General features: G+C 36.5%; 4 protein-coding genes across 9 annotated transcripts in view; 1 reads left to right on the top strand and 3 right to left on the bottom strand.

The window, feature by feature from the left end:
• The window catches only part of ptp4a3b (protein tyrosine phosphatase 4A3b), a 39,057-nt gene extending 32,082 nt beyond the window's left edge, over nt 1-6,975 (bottom strand). The window contains exons 1-2 of one of the 2 annotated variants that reach the window (XM_058746536.1): nt 6,836-6,975; nt 409-495 (exon numbers count right to left, since the gene is read on the bottom strand). The gene's annotated coding sequence lies outside the window, so the exon portion shown is untranslated. The remainder of the gene's footprint in view (nt 1-408; nt 496-6,835) is intronic. The other variant, XM_058746537.1, reaches the window with a different exon arrangement.
• On the top strand, nt 2,994-7,785 carry ndrg1b (N-myc downstream regulated 1b). The gene is made up of 14 exons (XM_058746530.1): nt 2,994-3,142; nt 3,703-3,808; nt 4,013-4,133; nt 4,686-4,748; nt 4,871-4,931; nt 5,190-5,276; nt 5,425-5,481; nt 5,644-5,747; nt 5,885-5,947; nt 6,050-6,101; nt 6,285-6,332; nt 6,519-6,554; nt 6,676-6,727; nt 6,867-7,785. Exons 1-14 carry the CDS (start codon nt 3,095-3,097, stop codon nt 7,061-7,063), a joined length of 1,095 nt encoding a protein of 364 aa, XP_058602513.1. The 5' UTR covers nt 2,994-3,094; the 3' UTR covers nt 7,064-7,785.
• A 129-nt stretch (nt 7,786-7,914) lies between these two features.
• On the bottom strand, nt 7,915-11,901 carry ccn4b (cellular communication network factor 4b). Of its 4 annotated transcripts, XM_058746533.1 has the most exons (6): nt 10,542-10,711; nt 10,289-10,397; nt 9,926-10,202; nt 9,323-9,580; nt 9,015-9,208; nt 7,915-8,849 (listed from the first exon to the last, which is right to left on the bottom strand). In XM_058746533.1, the coding sequence occupies exons 2-6, from the start codon at nt 10,325-10,327 to the stop codon at nt 8,550-8,552; spliced, it is 1,068 nt and encodes a 355-aa protein (XP_058602516.1). In that variant the 5' UTR covers nt 10,328-10,397; nt 10,542-10,711; the 3' UTR covers nt 7,915-8,549. The 4 variants fall into 4 exon arrangements, with proteins under 4 accessions (XP_058602516.1, XP_058602514.1, XP_058602515.1 ...); XM_058746531.1 differs by lacking the exons at nt 10,289-10,397; nt 10,542-10,711 and adding an exon at nt 11,648-11,901; XM_058746532.1 differs by having other exon boundaries at nt 10,289-10,711.
• Nucleotides 11,902-13,631: 1,730 nt separating this feature from the next.
• The window catches only part of tg (thyroglobulin), a 32,033-nt gene continuing 29,711 nt past the window's right edge, over nt 13,632-15,953 (bottom strand). For both annotated transcript variants that reach the window (XM_058747429.1, XM_058747430.1), the window contains exons 45-48: nt 15,192-15,299; nt 14,928-15,068; nt 14,077-14,270; nt 13,632-13,916 (exon numbers count right to left, since the gene is read on the bottom strand). In XM_058747429.1, the coding sequence (XP_058603412.1) occupies nt 13,780-13,916; nt 14,077-14,270; nt 14,928-15,068; nt 15,192-15,299 (580 nt within the window). In that variant the 3' untranslated portion in view covers nt 13,632-13,779. The remainder of the gene's footprint in view (nt 13,917-14,076; nt 14,271-14,927; nt 15,069-15,191; nt 15,300-15,953) is intronic.

The following is a 15,953-nucleotide window of genomic DNA, read 5'->3' as shown; positions in this document are numbered from 1 at the left end:
TTAATTAATAAACTAAATATGAACACAAATGCTTAATATAACCAGTGCTGTGTGAAAGAAATACCTCCACACACCGTTAGCAGCGCGCTAACGCTAACAGCCCCTCAACGCTTTTGTTCTGAAAACGCCGGTAGCAGACGACCACTTTCCTTGACAAATTAACTTTCCACACTGCATAAAAACCACATTCACAAGATAATATGTCGGGCGTTTACTTATATTAATGACATATTAATATATGTGAGAAGTTATTGACTACAACAGCTCCAAAACCAAACAATTATTCACTCAGCGCGCGCTCCCCGCCGTCAAAGTCGCGCGGATTAACAGAGCACACACAATTTCACAAAGCTGTTAAACACATAGTTTTATCTTAGTAGACGACTTTATGATGATTTTCATACTCACAGATTTGTCAGACTCGCTCCATGTGATTCAGTGTGTACCCGTGTGTGTATGGGTGCGTGTGAGCACGCGAGCGCGGAGATTCCCCTGCTGCAACCATGGAGACGTAGCGTCACCCAGAGCAACCGAGAGGGAAGAAAAATAATGTGTAAAAAGGAGATTAGAATAAAACTTCAATATTTATACTAATAAACACATATTGTTTTGAATTACATATTAATTCTAAACAATAAAAGACATTTGTGTGAGTAAAACCATTTCATATTAGCGAGTTTTTAAAGTTACAATAATTGAAATCTATAGATTGAATTTAGTTAAAAATTTAGTAATGAAGTATATTCATATCCAAAACAATACATACAGGTTCTAATCTCATACCGAGCTAATTATTAGGCTAAATTATTAAATACTACTAATATTGCGCCATCTAGCGTGCAATGATGAAAATATGTCAGTGGGTCATGTGGAACTTCTCTATTCACGTAAAAGTTTGCTTACTTTAACCGTGTCATCTACATACATTTTCGCATATGACATATGGAAATATAAATGACATTATTTCCGAAATGCCCAAAAGTATAGTATCCAGTAGTCCTGCAAAATAATAACGTACACTGAGATTTAACTTTAAATTGAATTGAACTTCTTTAGTATGGCATCACATTCATCATCTTTAAATATCAGTAATGAGGTCGTTAGAATTATTGTTACATCGTCCTTTATAGGTTAAGTAGGCTACTCTGTCTGGTTCAGAATTTATGCAGGTCATTGCCTATTAAAAGATGAGGCTCACATATGTCCAGCAACAGATGGATAGTCCACGTCAGTTGTGACCTTTGGAGGAAATAGTAGGCTATTGTTTGAGTTAAATGATAACAACAGTATGCTAAATATTTTTTAATACCCCCCACCACTTTTTATTTTAACTGGTTAAATAATTGAGAGTTGAAAGGATATTGGCAAACAATTAACAGTGGGACATTAACAATATAAAACAAGCCTGCAATTGCAGATTCAGTGATTGTTGAAAAAGCTTTATGCAGGTGATGCCTGAATCTTTCTGCATTATGGATATGGATGATGAATTTGTTATACATTTTAATTTTGCCACTTTTAAAATTTAGGTTGGGTATTGTTTCTTTTCATTCTGTATTGTATGGATTTTTGCATAAATAAATAAAGTATAATTACATTAATGATTTTATTTTGAGAAGTTTTTAATCTTTCTGCATATAAAACCAATTTTATTTTAAATCAGGTGGGTCTGTGTAGCAATCACAAGCTATATGACAGACATTTGGGTTTTACAGAGCATGATATAGCCGTCTCATGACAGATGGTCTGACACTATGCCACTTCAGTGATAAGGATTACACACAGCTCATCTTAACCCTTCATTAATAGACATGCATTAGGTATCTTAGTCTTTAATAGCACTAAGATCACACCACAAAAAGCATTGCCTTATTGAAATAAAAGTATTACAACAGTTTACAAACAATCATTACTCGGATCCTTCAGAAATCATTTGGTGCTCAAGAAACATTTTTTTTTTAAATATCAATGTGGAAACAATGAATAGAAATAGATGAATAGAGAGAGAAATGTTCAAATGAACAGCATTTGAACAACTTTTTTTTATATGCATCCTTGCTGAATAAAAGTATTAATTTCTTTAAAAAATATCCCAAACTTTTAAGTAAATACATATAGATATGCTGAATCATACAGTAGCCATCAGTTCTGAAAGAGGACTGAACAAACAGCTTGCTCTGTCATGTTGATCCTCCAAGAAGATTTCAGAACTGCTTTCCAGGCCACTGTCGCGCACTCGACAGGGACAATAGGGGCTCTCAGCATTAATGACGTCTTGACCGCAGACATGCCATCTGCCCTGAACTGCCTTACGCCTGCACAAACATGTAGCAGTACATTGTCCCTGTGCTAAATGAGCTTAACGCTCTTACTCTGATGATGGACACTGTAAACAGAGTTCTTTATATCAATCACTATGAGGTCAAGGTTCTTAAGTGCATGACTACACACAGTGCTACGTGCCTGATGTGTGCTCTGATCTTTTGATGTTTGTGCTTTTTGGAGTCATAAAACATTCGCATTTCTTGTTCATTAAAGACTAATTCCTTTATTTTTACATTGAAAGCCATTTGACATTCAAAATATCTTGTGTTCTATAAGAGAGAAAGTTACACAGGCTTGCACCTGAGGGTGACTAAATGATAACAGGATTTTCAATTTTGGGTAAAATATCTAGTGTTTTGCACAGTTGTAATGGTGAATCAATAAAACATTGCATAATATATGTAAAGTGGCCATTGCTATGCAACTCCCAAGATCCCATGTGTTTCATTCATAAAATGTTTACGTACTATGGGAACACCACAGAGGTGGGACACGTTTAGTGATGCCAGTGTTCAGCTTAACTTACTGATCCAATTTGTAGATCTCTCCATCCTTTAAGAAATAGGCTCCTTCTGGCCACTATGCAAGGCATGCTGGGAATTACATGTTTACGCCACACTGTAAACAAGGGGATATAAAACCCAGACCTCAGTGCATTCTGTGCAACTCAGAGCTTGAGGCAGCAGCAAACCAGGATCTACTCTTTTCAAATACACACCATTTCTTTTTACATCTGCCTATACATCAGACATCAACAGCAACTGTAACCATGGTACTGGAGGACTCTGAGTGCAGCGTCTTTGAGCTTGACATCACTGTGAGTTGATTTTATCTTCTGCTATTGTTGTATATGCTGTTTTAGTAGTGGATAAAAAAAAGATTTGATTGTGTTTGCATGAGTTTTATTTTAAGGGGGTTTTGATGTTGATGTTTGTGGTCTGTTGATGGAATTTGTGTTGTCTACTGTCCAGCAACTTTACTACTGTATGTCCGGTCAAGGTGCTTTGGTGTTTTTGTCAGAAATAAGCAGGCTATTTTTAACTATAAGCTGGTGTGCAACATAAACAAAAATACTTTTTGGGTGAACTGAGAGAAATGTTACAATAAATATGTTAATCTAAATCATAATAGTCAGTCAAAACTCTTTTGAACCATGTTCCGATACATTCTTATTGCAGCCATTGAAAATAAACAGCCTAAGATTAATGAGTATTCAAATGTCTCTCCATCATAAGAATGTGCTAAGGCATTGTAAAAAAGGTTTATTCTCCAACTAAACATTTTTTTATAAGTTTTGATATGAACACAAGTTCATTGAGAGGTAAACAACAAAATTCTCAATATGTTACAAACCTAACCATAACTTTGCTTTTGTAGGAGGATGATGTGGAGACTGCCTTTGGTCTGGTGCACTGCACCATGATGGGTGTTCCGAAGGGCAACCGGCCTATCATCCTGACCTTCCATGACATCGGACTAAACCGTAAGAACCTCCTCTATATCTTCTTATTCCCCTCTGCCTGTAAGACTTTACCGTAAAAAAGGTTCAATGTCACTGCAAATGCCAGTTCAAGTTCCAGTGCTCTTAAAACAAGATATAAAACATCTCATTTGTATTCTGTCTTAATGGACTGAATAATTTGTGTATAGCTATCTTAGTAACACAGCTGTGTTCTTTGTTCTGCAGATAAGAGCTGTTTCGAGTCTCTGTTTAATCACAAAGACATGCATGAGATCATGCAACACTTTGCTGTGTGCCATGTTGATGCCCCAGGACAGCAGGAGGGTGCCAGCACGCTCTCCACAGAGTAAGTGAGGGGTCATTATGCCATCGATTATGATTCCAGGTCTATCAGAGCATCCGAAGGTGTATGATTAACTAAAATCTTAAGAGTCATGTCTTAGAATTAAAAATGAATGGCCACTCTTACTCATTCTGTCAACAACAAAGACAACATAACTGATTTAGTTTACCAGCCTCTAAGACAGGAAATGCGTTTAAAATCAGCTAAATCGGAGCAGATCTGCTCTAGGAAATATAATGTAGACAGCTTTAATCAGCAACCTATGGCACCAGACTGACGGAATGTAGGTCAGCATGTCACTTGTAGGGTTTGAGGGGAGCAGGGCATGTTTATGATCTGCCATCTGCTACAGTAACGTAACAGACATCCATTGCCCATAATCCAACCTTCCAGAGCAGCATCCAGACAGATTATGACTTTGTTAATGCCTGGAAGACCATCAGCCAAACCTAATTAACCTATCATGCTGTTTGATTGGACGTCATAGTATTTGACCTCCATATTGTTCCACATGTTTGAGGCTAACAAATAAAGCACTGTCTGTTAATATTGTAGGTATACCTATCCTTCTATGGATCAGCTCTCAGAAACCCTTCCTATGGTCCTCCAGCATTTTGGGTAAGTTATAAAACTGGTATAAAACCAGTTCAGATGTTTAACTATTTTTGAGGCTTGTATTATAATCTTACAAGTGATCTTGATCCAAACCTACCTGAATGTTTGCTCTTTTCCCTTCATAGTCTGAAGAGTGTGATTGGAATGGCGGTTGGAGCTGGAGCCAACATCCTGACTCGCTTTGCTGTGAGTTCTATACACTTTTCCTCTCAGATGCATTTTGAATTGTTTTGAATAGCATGGGTTACAGTTTTGCAACTCTCACTACAAAGCAGTGATGATACTTGCAGTGTAATCCTGCTCATTATTATTGTAGGCGTGCTTGTTAATACACAGGAATGTTTCCTTTGCACATATCACATTCCAGTACTGCATATTAAATTATATAATTTTTTTTTTTTCATTAACAATTGTTGTTGTTTTTTTTGCATACATCTCTTAAAGCTAAAACATCCAGACATGGTTGAAGGTCTTGTTCTGATTAATTTAAGCGTGCACGCAGAGGGTTTCATGGAAAGGGCAGCACAAAAGGTACAAAAACTGATTTTTTTTCTGCTAGATTTGCATTCTTATGAGATTTGAAAAGATTGCATTATTAAACTAATTTGAATGAGCTTATATAGTAGTTCAAAGCCATACCATTGCACAAATCCTCACTAAAGCATTACATTCTCGACAGATTACAAGCTGGACTCATGCTCTCCCTGATACAGTCATTTCACACCTGTTTGGAAAGGTGAGAACTGAGGACGTCTATGATTCATTTGACTGATTAATAATGAAACAAGTTTAATTTAGTATTAATATTAGGATTTGAAATTTTATAACCAAATTAATTCTCAATAAGTTATTTTTGACTGTTTTATCACGTTAATGCTAACGTTTACTAATGTTGTAGGAGGAGATACAGAACAATCATGAACTGATCGAAACCTTCCATCATCTCATTACAAACAACATTAACCAGTCCAACCTGCAGCAGTTTGTCAAGTCCTACAAAAGGTATCACCAGTGCAATCTGTGTCTGTAATCGCTCAGTTCCTGGGTTTGATTCTTTAAATGAACCTATAGGACCTACAGTATATATTCTATATACTGCAATGAGTTACTGAAAGCCTCATCTTTCCATCATTTCTCAGCCGAAGGAATATGGAGATAGAGAGACCAGTACAAGGAGGAAACGTAAATGCAAGAATGCTCCAGTAAGTTCCACCTGATGACAGTAAACATATGAAATTTTGACTACTAGTGCCTTAAACCTTAAAATTGAGCTTCCATGACTAAATTGTTTGTCATCATGACAGGTGTCCAGCTTTGCTGATAGTGGGTGATAACTCTCCAGCTGTGGATGCTGTGGTGAGAATTACTATTTTGTTATTGTCTTAAATATGTTAGAGACCCCCATAGAAATGTAATGTTACTCAACAGTGATTGGTTGTAACAATTTTCCAATTATTGACTATAAACCATAAATAATTTTGAACTAAAGCAGCATACAAAACAGTAATATAATTATTATATAAATATTTTACCTCACAGGTTGACAGCAACTCCAGAATGAACCCAACAACAACCACATTTTTCAAGGTCAGTGACCTTACCGTCCTTTGCATTCACTCAAAGACACATTTAACTAACTTTTACATGTAAAATACTAATAGCAGCTAATTTTATATCCTATATCTAATTTGATGAATATCTAGTAAAATGAGACAGATATTTTGCTCATCCTTAGTTTTTAAACTATCTATTTAAACTTAAACATTTTTCTAGATGGCTGACTGTGGCGGCCTGCCTCAGGTTGATCAGGTATATATAATTCGCATTTACAGATTTACATTCAAATCTGAATTTTTAATCTAGATAATATATTTGATTTTATAGTCAGTATGAGTATATTTACACTACATGTTCATGATCTCTCTTACAGCCTGGCAAACTTATAGAAGCTTTCAAGTATTTTATCCAGGGCATGGGCTACAGTAAGCACACGTTATTTTAACACTACAACAATACAGAACTACTATCCAAAAAATAACAATACATAATAGTCATATTACATTTTATATGAGAGAAAACCATGGTCATACCCTCTCATCACTAACTCCTTCTTCTCCACAGTGCCCTCTGCCAGTATGACCCGTCTTGCTCGGTCTCGCACGTCCAGTAACTCATCTCTGGAGCGCAACCGTAACCGCAGCGGTACAAACACGGATGAGCAGCGTGGACGCTCCCACACCGACGTCTCCATGGAGAGCACCTCTGGCGCAGAGCACAGTTCCTCAGGCCCCACACATTCCGTCAAGCTGTCCTGCTGAACGCCTCATGAAAATAACACCACCGTGCGAATCAGAATGGAACTCAGCAGGCGGTTTGAATGATATTGGACCTGAAATTACAGAATTTGAACCTGAAAGCTGATGCTCCTGTTATTAGATAATGTTTAATGTATAATTGGTATTTTTCACAAGGTTATGTTTGATTAGAGATGGCCCTCAGCAAACAAATGTTGTATGTAGCCTACTTAATAGACTTTACACTAGTTTAAAATATCTGAACCAGTGGTTTAAATTGCCGTTTTATTACTTACACTGTAAAATATGTAATATCTTATAATAACTGTATTATATAATTATGTTAAGAAGATTCTATTATGTTTACAGCTTGGCTGTGAGAATGTACATGTGTAGGCTATCTTAAAATGCAGAGTGAGTATGTGGGTGATGGTCTTGGAGAGTTCTCTGGTAGGGCTGAATGTTTGGGGGGATCTTTTTTATACAATACGTATTGCATTTAATTTCTGTACTTATCATTTCTTACAGCAGTGTTTAATTGACATCTGACAGTATTTCTTAGTCTGACAATATAGTCTACAGAACATTTGATATAGTATCTGAATCATTTATATTGGTTGTGCTTCTTAAGAGTCCCATCTTATATTAATGAGCAAGGAAGATATGAATGTTGGTAAGATCACTTTATATTTAACAACTGTGTTCTTAAAATAAAATTAAGTATATTCAGTCAGTCTCACTGCTGTTTATTGTCTAACACTGTGAAAAATTATAAATACATACAATTATGTAATGAATTCCACTACAGAAATATGTCCGTAATATATACACACCAGAAATAAATACAAAAAGCATAAAGCACAAAAGCATAAAAATAAGCAAATGTCTTTTATTAAAAAAAGATACATTTCCTGCATATTTCCAGAATTAAATATGAAAAGTAACAACTTGGCAAAATAAAAGTGTGAATATCAAGGAGATCACTGTCACTTCTCTTATATGTATTTCAGAATATGTTACATAAAGATACAAACACATCCTTTAACACCATTTTAACTAACATATATTTTCAAAAACTGATGATGTGTATTCCATTAAGGAGAATTCCTTTTTTCGTTGAAGGCGATATTTTTTAAACATATATTTGCAAAATATAAAAATAGTATTTTGGACTTCACAGATTTGGAACAGGAAGTCAACAACTTAAATTTAACATTTTCTTAATTTCATATTTTGTCCCTCATCCATCCATCCATCCATTAGCAATCTTCATATACCATAAAGTCCTTCAGTCTGAACTATCATTGTTCCCTTCACAAGCCATCTTATGAGTAACTGTGCTGATGTTTATTCATAAATCATCCGAATTCAATCCAAATTTCTCATCAACAGTGCTTTCTGTGCTCTCCAGCATCCCTGTCCCTATTACTGTCAAGTGTGATGCTCAGACTACAAATGTGAGCCTAAGGATGCCATAAAAAGAGATTGCATCTGGCACTCTGTGAATTAGTTAGTTAACAATCTCATTGACCTCATAGTACTGCGCCAGATCTGCAAAGATATCGTTTGGATTCCTGCAGGAGAGGTTGCAGAAGCAGGCGTTGATCCACATGTATTTCCAGGAAAAAACTGATCCATTTGGACACACAAACTCCACCTCGATGGTCTTAGACTTGTATGGGATGCAGCAGCGCTCATCGGTACAGACTCCACAGTACTTGGGCCAATACGCCTTCTTACTGACACACCCCGAGATGGTGAAGTTCTGAAACTCTGGCTCACGGTAGATGTTCAGGCATTTCTTACCCGGCTGAGTAACAGATATGACAATCAATACATCCATCCATCCATCCATCCATCCATCGGTCTATCCATTTATCTGCTCTTTATCATACTCTATTATTAAAGTAAATGAGGAGATGGGATGGGTAGGCAAATGAAATAGAAATAAACCAGGGTAGGAATAAATTCTTACTCTAAAGTGCTTGGTGATGTCCACCTCACAGGGTCGGAGGTTACACAGTCGAGACTCTTTCTCCATCACACAGCCAGCATTGTCATTAGAGACGCGCTGTGATACGCCCCGCCCACAGGTCTTTGAGCAGGGACTCCATGGCGTAGTCTGGGTAATGCAATTTTTATGCCAAATATCATTAGAGGTGAGGGACGCTGAAAACGACAAAGGAGGATGATTAGAAGCCAAAACAATGGAAGTTCACCAGAAGATGCTACAGACCTCTGATGGACATTTATCACCACACAAAACAATAATGCATTGCTCACCCTCCTCAGGAGCGTGTCTGGGGTTGGTCTTGCGTGGTTTACGGGACTCTTCGCAGATCCATTTCTCGCAACACTGGCCTGGGATCTTGACTCGCTTGGGCGACTGACACCAGACCCGGGGCGGCAGGGACTTGGTGCAGAGCGACACACATCCAATCGCCCCATTCACACACAGACAACGGTACTTACAATTGGGCTGGAAGCTTTGGCCATTACGGTAAATCACACCGTTATACTCACAGCCTGTTCCCATAACATCTGAAACACAGAAGAGACTGGATATATGTACTTACAACTAAAAGATTCTGTGACAGTTTTGTGTCTGAGTACCAATTTGACACAGAATAAGAAAAAAATTAGATATTGCATGCCTGTTGGAACCAAACACTATTGTAGTAGCGTAAGTAGTAGTCTATATAAAATGCAAAATTGACATTTTCTCTAGTGGCTTATATGCATATGCATTAATATGAATAATATTCAAGATGTTTTATTTGCATTATATTAGGAAATTCAACAGCAAGTCACATTTACATAAAATAAATGTTTCTTTATATAGTATTTTAATTATGTCACTGTAAAGGAATACGTAAGGTCACTTACATGCACACACTCCTTTTTCGTACCTCGGCTTGTCAGCGCTGTAGTCACAGTAAAGTCCTTTATGATAGTCACAGGTATCTCTCTCATTACAGGTCTCCCCCACCTGCTTGGCACAGGCCTTGCAGCAGTCACATCCATCTGTCAATAAGCTGACGCCATGTGGGCAAACAGGGGCATTCTTGGGGCACTTACAGGGCCATTTGCAGTATCGATTTCTGTTATAAGGGTCCAAATCTGTGGTCACAAGAGGAGAGTCTGTGGAGTTGTGGGAACTGGCCTGTGTGGGGGAAAAAGAAAAGACCATGAAGATGATATGCCAACTTCAGCCACTTTGGGGCAATAGAGAGTTTGTTTTGAAATTACATTGAAATTGGGCCCTTTAAAGGCTCCCAAGAACTTCATTGCAGAGGACGCTTCGGATTAGTTTCTAATATCATCAACAAGACAGCACAGGATCACTTTTACACTGTAACTACACAGAAATACTGTTTTCCAAAACCGATGGTTAATTTTAATAGATATACCAACAGAGCCAAATGCAACATTATTGTCACACAACATTTTGATATTTATAAATCAAACACTGCTAGTGTTTAACACAGAGTTTTGTTCCAACCTCCACCACACAAACCATCTAGTTTTCTACGGAGCCCCGCATATGACACGCAAGAAAAAATAAGTAAATCGTGCACACGATTAATATTTCGTTCCCTCGATTTATAAATCGTGTGCACGATTTAGCCAACTATTTTTTCCCCCTGCATGTCATGTGCAGGGCTCCGTAAGTTTTCAAAAAAAGCCTGAATGACTTAATTAGCTGGATCAGGTGTGTTTAATAATTAGGGTTGCGTTGCATCTAAACTCTGCAGGGCTCCGGCCCTCCAGAAACTGAGTTTGACACCCCTGGTTTAACGTATCGCCTACAACAGCTAGTTTTGGTTCAGTCTCATTCGTTTTCTTGCTCCAGCACACCTAGTTTCTCTCTACAGTGGATGAAATGGAAAACCCGGAGTGAATTACACCGGATCGCAGAAGAGGATAAGGAGCTCTCTGCAGATCCGCTCCATTTGTATGAGTTATAACAGTCCGGAGTTTCAGTCTGTGAATCGCTTCAGAATTTCTCAAATTTATAGAAAACTTTTGTGAGGCAGAATTTATTATTAATTTTAATAAACTGACAATTGATATTGAGATTATAACAGCGCTTTTGTTAGTGTGATTAATGTAACAAAATATGGTAAAATAATATGATAATAATAATAAAATATATTATTCATAATATATAATAAATCGTGTTCTATTAGACATTATGTATTACAATATACTGATCGCCTCCTAAACTTGATGCAACATTTCCGAGAATTAACTGAAAAATGGCTCCAACTTATGACTCCTGGCACATAATGCAACAACAGACAGGTTATTATTTGCTTTATTGTCATCATGACAAATCAAACAGTCACTTTCAGTTTTAAAAACATTATCGTTTAGGTTTCTCTTTATGCATTTGTGGGCTGTAATGAATTTGCACCTATGCATGACATAAGACAGCTTGCAGTTTTGAGCTTTCCAAGAATAGCGCTTTGATCAGCAACGTCGCTACTTTAACGTGCAGTTTACAACAGGTAGCCTACTTGCTGTTCTTAACAACTGTAAAAACCTTTAGTTGCGTGCATTTTTAACTCAAATACTGCATTGAATCAACAGTATGATAAGACCCACCTGGTGCAAACTGGCTGTCAAAAGAATCCACGACAGGAGTCTCCACATTACTATATTCCTGAGAGAAATGCATTGAAACAAGAAAAGTTGTTTGCTACAGGTAGAATCCACAAGCGTTCCCTCGTGGCATCCACAGAGCGTTCAGTGTCACGCGCAGATCTTTCGGTCAGTCTTCTGGAGTCTGGCGTTACGTCAGTCTGTCAGGCTTAGAGGGAGTTTGCTTGAAGTTTTCTTTCAGTTCACTCCAGTTCAGTCTTCAAGAGGGGAGGAATCAAAATAAAGCATCTGAATTATTTAGAAAGCGAACTTTTCCAACAGTTTTGTATTATCAAATCACTAACATAGAGGGTAAATGTTTAGATTTCTCATGTCTTGGCGTAATTATTGCATGACATGAATTCTAAGCAAGCTATTCATTCAGAAACTTACTTACTGTTAGAGGATAAATGCAATTGGTGCATTCTTTTATACATCTGAAAGTGTTCATTTAGACCTGAAATTTGATTTTGTTTTGCTTTTGGTTTAATTTAGTCTGGCATGCAAGTACAAAATAAACAGAAATGTGCAGGCCAGTTGAAACCTGTTTGTGCTTTTAAGGTCCTCTCCTTGTGAATAACATAATAGTGTCCAGAGAAATAAGTTATTTTCACAAAAACAACATAAACCTAACAACTTAAATTTATGCAATGAAGTTTGCACTGAATGTAATTTGTTTTCTTTAGTGAGGCCTTCAATCTGTTTATGACTCATTTAAGTCAAAGAATCCAATGAAGTATTTTTAATAATGTTAAATAGTCAAGGTATTCATTTTTTAAGCAGAATATTGATTTAAAGAGAAGAGGCAAACAATATTAAAATAGACTGCTCTAACTGCTTGACATTTGGACACCAATCATTCCAGAGATCAGCAAGAATTTGAGATAAGAGCAACTGGACAAGGACAGAGAACTTTGTGTCCCTAAAACATTTCCCCCTGTAGAACTGCCAGGAGCTAAGAATGTATGTGTAAGCGACCAGACATTGTTGTAATTTAATAGTACTTTTAAATTCTACCTAAATTTTACTTAATTTACCTCATTTTAAAATGACTTGTTTTTACAGTACAGTACTACAAAAATGAAATATATTCACAATAATCTTTTTTTTTTTATTCATGTAAAAAAAATGCTATTATTAACAATTATTATTTATTTATTTTTTTGGTCATGTACTTCATGTAATTTTAAATGGCAAACATATAATTGAATTTTAAAACCCAAATGTGGTGAAGTTTAAGCTTGTAACAGAGAAAACTACAGTAAAGCAAAATAATATATTGGTACATAATTATATTTTAAAGAAGCACACAAACAACATTTTACAAGGTTTGTGTGACGTGTTCATATTTTGCCAAAACTTTGAAGTATGCGCTAGATTGTTGATGAGGTTTCCACTGTTTACAAATTGAAGCCGACAGCTGGGCAGTCTGCCACTGATGCACTAAACAGAAGAACAGTAAATTCTAAACTAATCTCCTACACCACAGAAAAAAAAAAAAAAAACACTGGAAAAAAACTTTCATATTTCAGCCCTTAATGTGAAAATTGTTTTCATAGTTCACGTGGAAGTGATTTGAAATTGTCTCAAAATATCACACTGAGAAAATGCTCTGACCTTGACTTTGTTCATATGGATGAATGTAATCAAAAGTGTCCAGACAGCTGGAACAGAAGAGTCTAGACAAAGAGGAAAGGCTTCTTATAATCTCCAGGAATAAAGTGATAATTAGCATCTCAGAATAGCCCTCAGTCAGTGGCACACAAGCCTGTTGCAGCATCTGGAAACTTGCAGAAAGGATTACTCATTCGTCCTCCTGGCACTTTGGTCACTTCATTCCATGTGACTTTGTGATGTCTTCATTTTAATATTAAATCACCTCATTAATTATTAATGAAGGTATTTGAATCACTTTTAAAAACTTGAACAGTGAAGAGTAACCCAAAAGTGTTTTCAATGCAGTTTATTGCTTAAATTCTACTATGAATGTTCATAATCACAATGATTTACATCAACAGAAATACCACAGTAAAAGAGTGCTAAGATGGAACTGGTTTTAAAACAAGCAATTACAAGAAAATATGAACATTTTGAGACTAATTGTAAGCATCTTTTTCAGATTTAGGTTTGCTTGGAGTCAGAGAGAAGCTGGCATCTGAGACTGACTTTGGCTCATGGGTTGGACTTTGAATACCTCCAGAATCTCCCACTGACGTCTCACAGGAGAATTTGGCTGTGAAGTCAAAAGTCAAAGTCAGGTTTACATGTATTACCAAGTGCACAGAATTTTAAAGATTTATAAGCATTTTTGACTGATCAAAAACTCACTGTTATTTTCCAATCTCTCAATTTAACAACCAGGAGTTAATGAGGATGTGTAGAGCAGTACTAACCGGTAGAGGTGATCAGAGCCGGCACATATTGAGACCAGAAGGAACACTGAGGACTCTGGAGGTTCTTGCGGTTATCGAGAGTAAAGGACAGCTCCTTATAGCCCCGTCCACCCGGGTAAGGCATGTACTGAGGCCATGGGGGTAAGAACTTACTGAAGGACGTCCTAGATGCTGCAAGAGGCAGGTTGGGGTTGCTGTGAAAAGCAGAGGAGAGATGAATAGGGCTGTACAAAATCAATAAGGTTGGTTTGAATACTTTTTCTAACACTGTAATTTTCATTTAAAATGTCATAACGCAATATTTTGGTGAAACAGCAGACATCTCTCTGATGACAAATGCCAGACTTCTCCAATCATTTCGTTGTTTTAAAGGGATAGTTCACAAAAACATTTAAATTAAAATCTGTCATCAATTACTCATACTTAAGTAATTTGAAACCCTCTAAAACACAAATTAAGAAACGAGAGGTTTCTGCCACCTCCATTGAAAGTCCATGTAAACAAAACTTAAAATATCCAAAAAGATTTATCATTGTTTAGATGAAATAAATGCCTAAATTAAAGGTTATATAAAGCGGTTATTTCTCTTCACAAGACTTGGATTCATTTTATGCTGCCTATATAACTTCTTTGGATCTTTAAATTTTGGTTACATGGACTTGGAGGGACACAAACCTCTCAGGTTTATTTAAAAATATCTTTATTTTTGTTGTGATGTTAGTAAATGATCAATCCGATCAACAACTGATGGACAGAATGAAGTCCTGCCCTACATTTTTTGATAATCCGTTTCACTCAGACGTAAGAATTTTTTTTTTAAAAATACAACAGAAACGGTTGATGATAAATACCCAGACTTTATGAAGTTTGCCATGTAGTTCATGATCTGCAAGGTAAGTGTTCTCTCTTTGGTGCTGAAGAGGTCACGTATTTCAGAGGCAAGAGGAACTCCAAAGAGGTACTGCACATCCATCGGAGCTGACAGGTCAACACTGTGACAAAAACATATTTAGCATAGAGATTCTTCTTGAATGTGACAGATTTTATTACAAGTGGTACCATAAGATCTGTGAAATCAAGCAAGTATGATATTAAGTGTATAGAATGAAAGGCACCTGTTGTACGCAGCATCCTCAGGAAGGTGGTACATGTGAACACTGGATCGTGTGTTGGCTGCCCAGAATTCAGCCATGTCCACAGCTGGACAGATGATGAAGAGATCTCTGTAGAAATACAGTAAATGGCCATTATTTGGATGCATGCATGGCAAGGTACAGGCAGCTACACCTGCATTTTAGGATTTATCATCACATTATGGTTCATTTAACATTGTTTAATTGTTTCCTTTTTGTGGAATTCTGCAGTTGCCAGTTTCAGGTATAACAGGATGGCATATTCATGCATTATAACCATTATAACTTATAACCATGTATTTCATTAAGTGATATAACGTTGACAAACCAAGCTACTTTAACTAAAAGCTCATTTTTATGAATCAAAATCTACTTTTACCCTTTTTACTGATATCCACCACAATACTGCAGGTGGTAAAATAGAAAGAAGCTTGATAAACCAAAGTTCAAAGTAAGTGATCTGTCCATAACTCGTATACAGATAGTGCACATAGTCATTTAAAAAAAAAAATGCAATAAACATTCACTAAACGCCAGAATATTTTTGCAAAAACACTATTCACTTAGAAATTTCAAGTAAATTTCACAAGTAATGGCAAGCAACGCATTGCGTTAAACAGTGTGAAATTAAACAATGTAAAGAATGAAGTAGTATTTTCTTGTAAAAATGTATTATTTTGACATTGTACAGTATATATGCCACAGTGTTGAAACAAAAGAAAATGAAAAGAAGGTGAAAAGAGG

The sequence above is a fragment of the Onychostoma macrolepis genome, chromosome 16 (genome assembly GCF_012432095.1).
Source record: "Onychostoma macrolepis isolate SWU-2019 chromosome 16, ASM1243209v1, whole genome shotgun sequence".
Classification (NCBI taxonomy): Eukaryota; Metazoa; Chordata; class Actinopteri; order Cypriniformes; family Cyprinidae; genus Onychostoma; species Onychostoma macrolepis.
Note: the sequence above shows the minus strand (reverse complement) of the source record. Positions and strands in the feature narration are given on the sequence as shown.